Raw genomic sequence first — 2,261 nt, forward strand, 5'->3', positions numbered from 1 at the left:
TCTACTCATGGTGGAAAGTGGCAGGGAGCCGGCGGGTACAAGCAGATCACATGGCGAGAGGAAGCAAGAGAGAGACAGAGAAGGTGCCAGGGTCCTATAAACAACCAGCTCTCACGGGAACTAGTAGAGCGAGAACTCACTCATTACTCCCACCTCCCCCAGGGAGAGCATTAGTCCGTTCATGAGGGATCCGCCCCCATGACTCAGTCAGTTTCCAGCACTGCCACATTGGAGATCAAATTTCCACATGAGTTTTGGAGGGGACAACACATCCAAACTCCATCACCTTGTTTATAGACACTCACATGTGTGCCTACATACTCACAGGTATGGGGCCTGGGTTACAGTGTGACATCAATTTTTTACTACAGGACATGGTCAGACACATTGGGAGTCACTGGCCTGGGCTGTGACTGTCCTGTGCTGCTGGCCCCCTCCCCACAGCATCACGCTGTTTCCAGCTCTGGACCCCAGGGCTGGTCCTGTCTTCCAGAGCCCGGGGTGTGTCCACAGCTGCTGCCTCCCCCTGCCTTGGGAGTTCATTCTCAGCAACGTGGAACCACTCAGAGAGTGTGGAGAAAACTGGGAAGCCAGGTCTCAGCTTTGCCATGTAGTGGCCAGTACAGCCCAGGGTGATTAGCCACAGAGCATAGAGCAAGCCATACCTCAGTTTACCCACCTATAAATGAAAATAATGACCTGCTCCCAGGCCTGTGGCAAGGGCAGTTTGCCACCACACGGAGTGATGACATGTATGGTCCTGACACACAAGTGTGGGGGACTTTTGGAGGGAGTTTCCATGTGCATGACAGTGGGCATGAGGGCGATGCTGGGCGGGGGAGGTGCGGGGCACCAGCAGGCCTCCCTGCTTCAGAACGTCCCCGTCTGGCCAAAGCCTCCTCGGAGGGCAGGGGTGGAGGAACAGGTCCCCTGGGGTCTCCTTGGGGCCTGGTCCACCACTCTGAACAGAACCACCTGGGGGTGCCATGAACCCATGTTAGGAATGGGACAGCGAGGTAGGTGGGCTGAGGCCCCTGGCCCGTGAGTCCAAGTCCTGGGCTCTGACCACAGCCCTTCCACTCACAGGCTGTGTCCTCCTTACTGATTACAGACTTAGAAACGTTATGGAGAAACAAACTTAGGAAACACTAATGTGACACTGCTGTCAGACCAAGGACAGATCACCAGGTGAAATCCCAGTGTTGAGGGCGAGGGCTGCAGCAGTCCAGCCATCACGTCTGCATTCCAGCAGGGACAGCAAGAAGGAGGGGAAGCTTTCCCAGGAGCTCCTCAGCAGACCTGGGCTGGCACCTCAGCCCGTGAAGCTGTGGGGAAGGGCAGTGGGCATGGAGGCTGGCCCAGCTGGCCCACAGGGTCTGCCACACCCAGACGGGAGCAGTCTCAGCAGGAAGCTCAGGGTGGGGGCGAGACCGCAGCTGTCCTTGCACTGGGGAGACAGCAGCTGCAGGGGGCAACTGTCCACGGACACTTCTGGGAGAGGAGGAGGAAGAGCAGGGAGAAGCTGTGGGTTGCAGGATGGGTGGTTCCTCCTGGGAGCGAGAATGTTGCCTGTTTCTGAGCAAAAATGAAAGAGCGGGCTTCCCTGGGGAGGCGGGTGGGGAGTGGAGCGGGCAAGTGCCCCTGTGTGCCCAGCGCAGGATTCTTTCATGCTCAGGTGTCCTGTTTGGTCACTGAGCCCTGGGGAAGGAGGTGTCCCTCCATCCGGGCCCTGCTGCAGTGCTCACACGCTCCTGACTGTCCCCTGTCCTCTGAAAACAAGGTTAAATCACGTAAGGCATCAGTGTCCTTCCTGATTTCCATGTGGAAGTGATGAATGTTTAGAAATCACCTCAGTTTGAGGACACGGCCATCCGCCACCCGCCTTTCCCTGCATCCCAAAAACTTAGAGCCTTTCCCTGTGCCAGGCAAGGGGCTGGTACGAGGAAGTGGCAGCTGAGTGGCTAATGGACTTTATGGCATTTAAGTTAATGATGACTGTCAGGTGCTGCTCAGGAGTGGAGCAGCCGTTCTAACCTGTCCTGCTTCTGCCTTTCTCCTGCCCAGTGTGCCCGGGACATAGTGCGGCTCCTTCTCTCCCACAGAGCGAACCCCAACATGCTGTGGCGTGGCCACTCCCCACTCTCCCTGTCCATCGCCAGCGGGAACGACCTGGTGAGCACGCTGTGCGCCGAGAGTCTCTGCCTCCACTGCCCCCACCCTGGTCACCCACTGGGATTTGATGCTGTCCCCTTCACCCTCCC

The 2,261-nt window shown here is 57.6% G+C and overlaps 1 protein-coding gene across 1 annotated transcript in view; it reads left to right on the top strand.

Moving 5' to 3' along the window:
- ANKMY1 (ankyrin repeat and MYND domain containing 1) overlaps positions 1-2,261 on the top strand; it is an 83,237-nt gene that overhangs the window by 38,421 nt on the left and 42,555 nt on the right. The window contains exon 12 of the mRNA XM_008583719.1: positions 2,065-2,172. Coding sequence (XP_008581941.1) covers positions 2,065-2,172 — 108 coding nt within the window. The remainder of the gene's footprint in view (positions 1-2,064; positions 2,173-2,261) is intronic.

This window comes from Galeopterus variegatus, unplaced genomic scaffold, assembly GCF_000696425.1.
Source record: "Galeopterus variegatus unplaced genomic scaffold, G_variegatus-3.0.2 Scaffold3013, whole genome shotgun sequence".
NCBI lineage: Eukaryota > Metazoa > Chordata > Mammalia > Dermoptera > Cynocephalidae > Galeopterus > Galeopterus variegatus.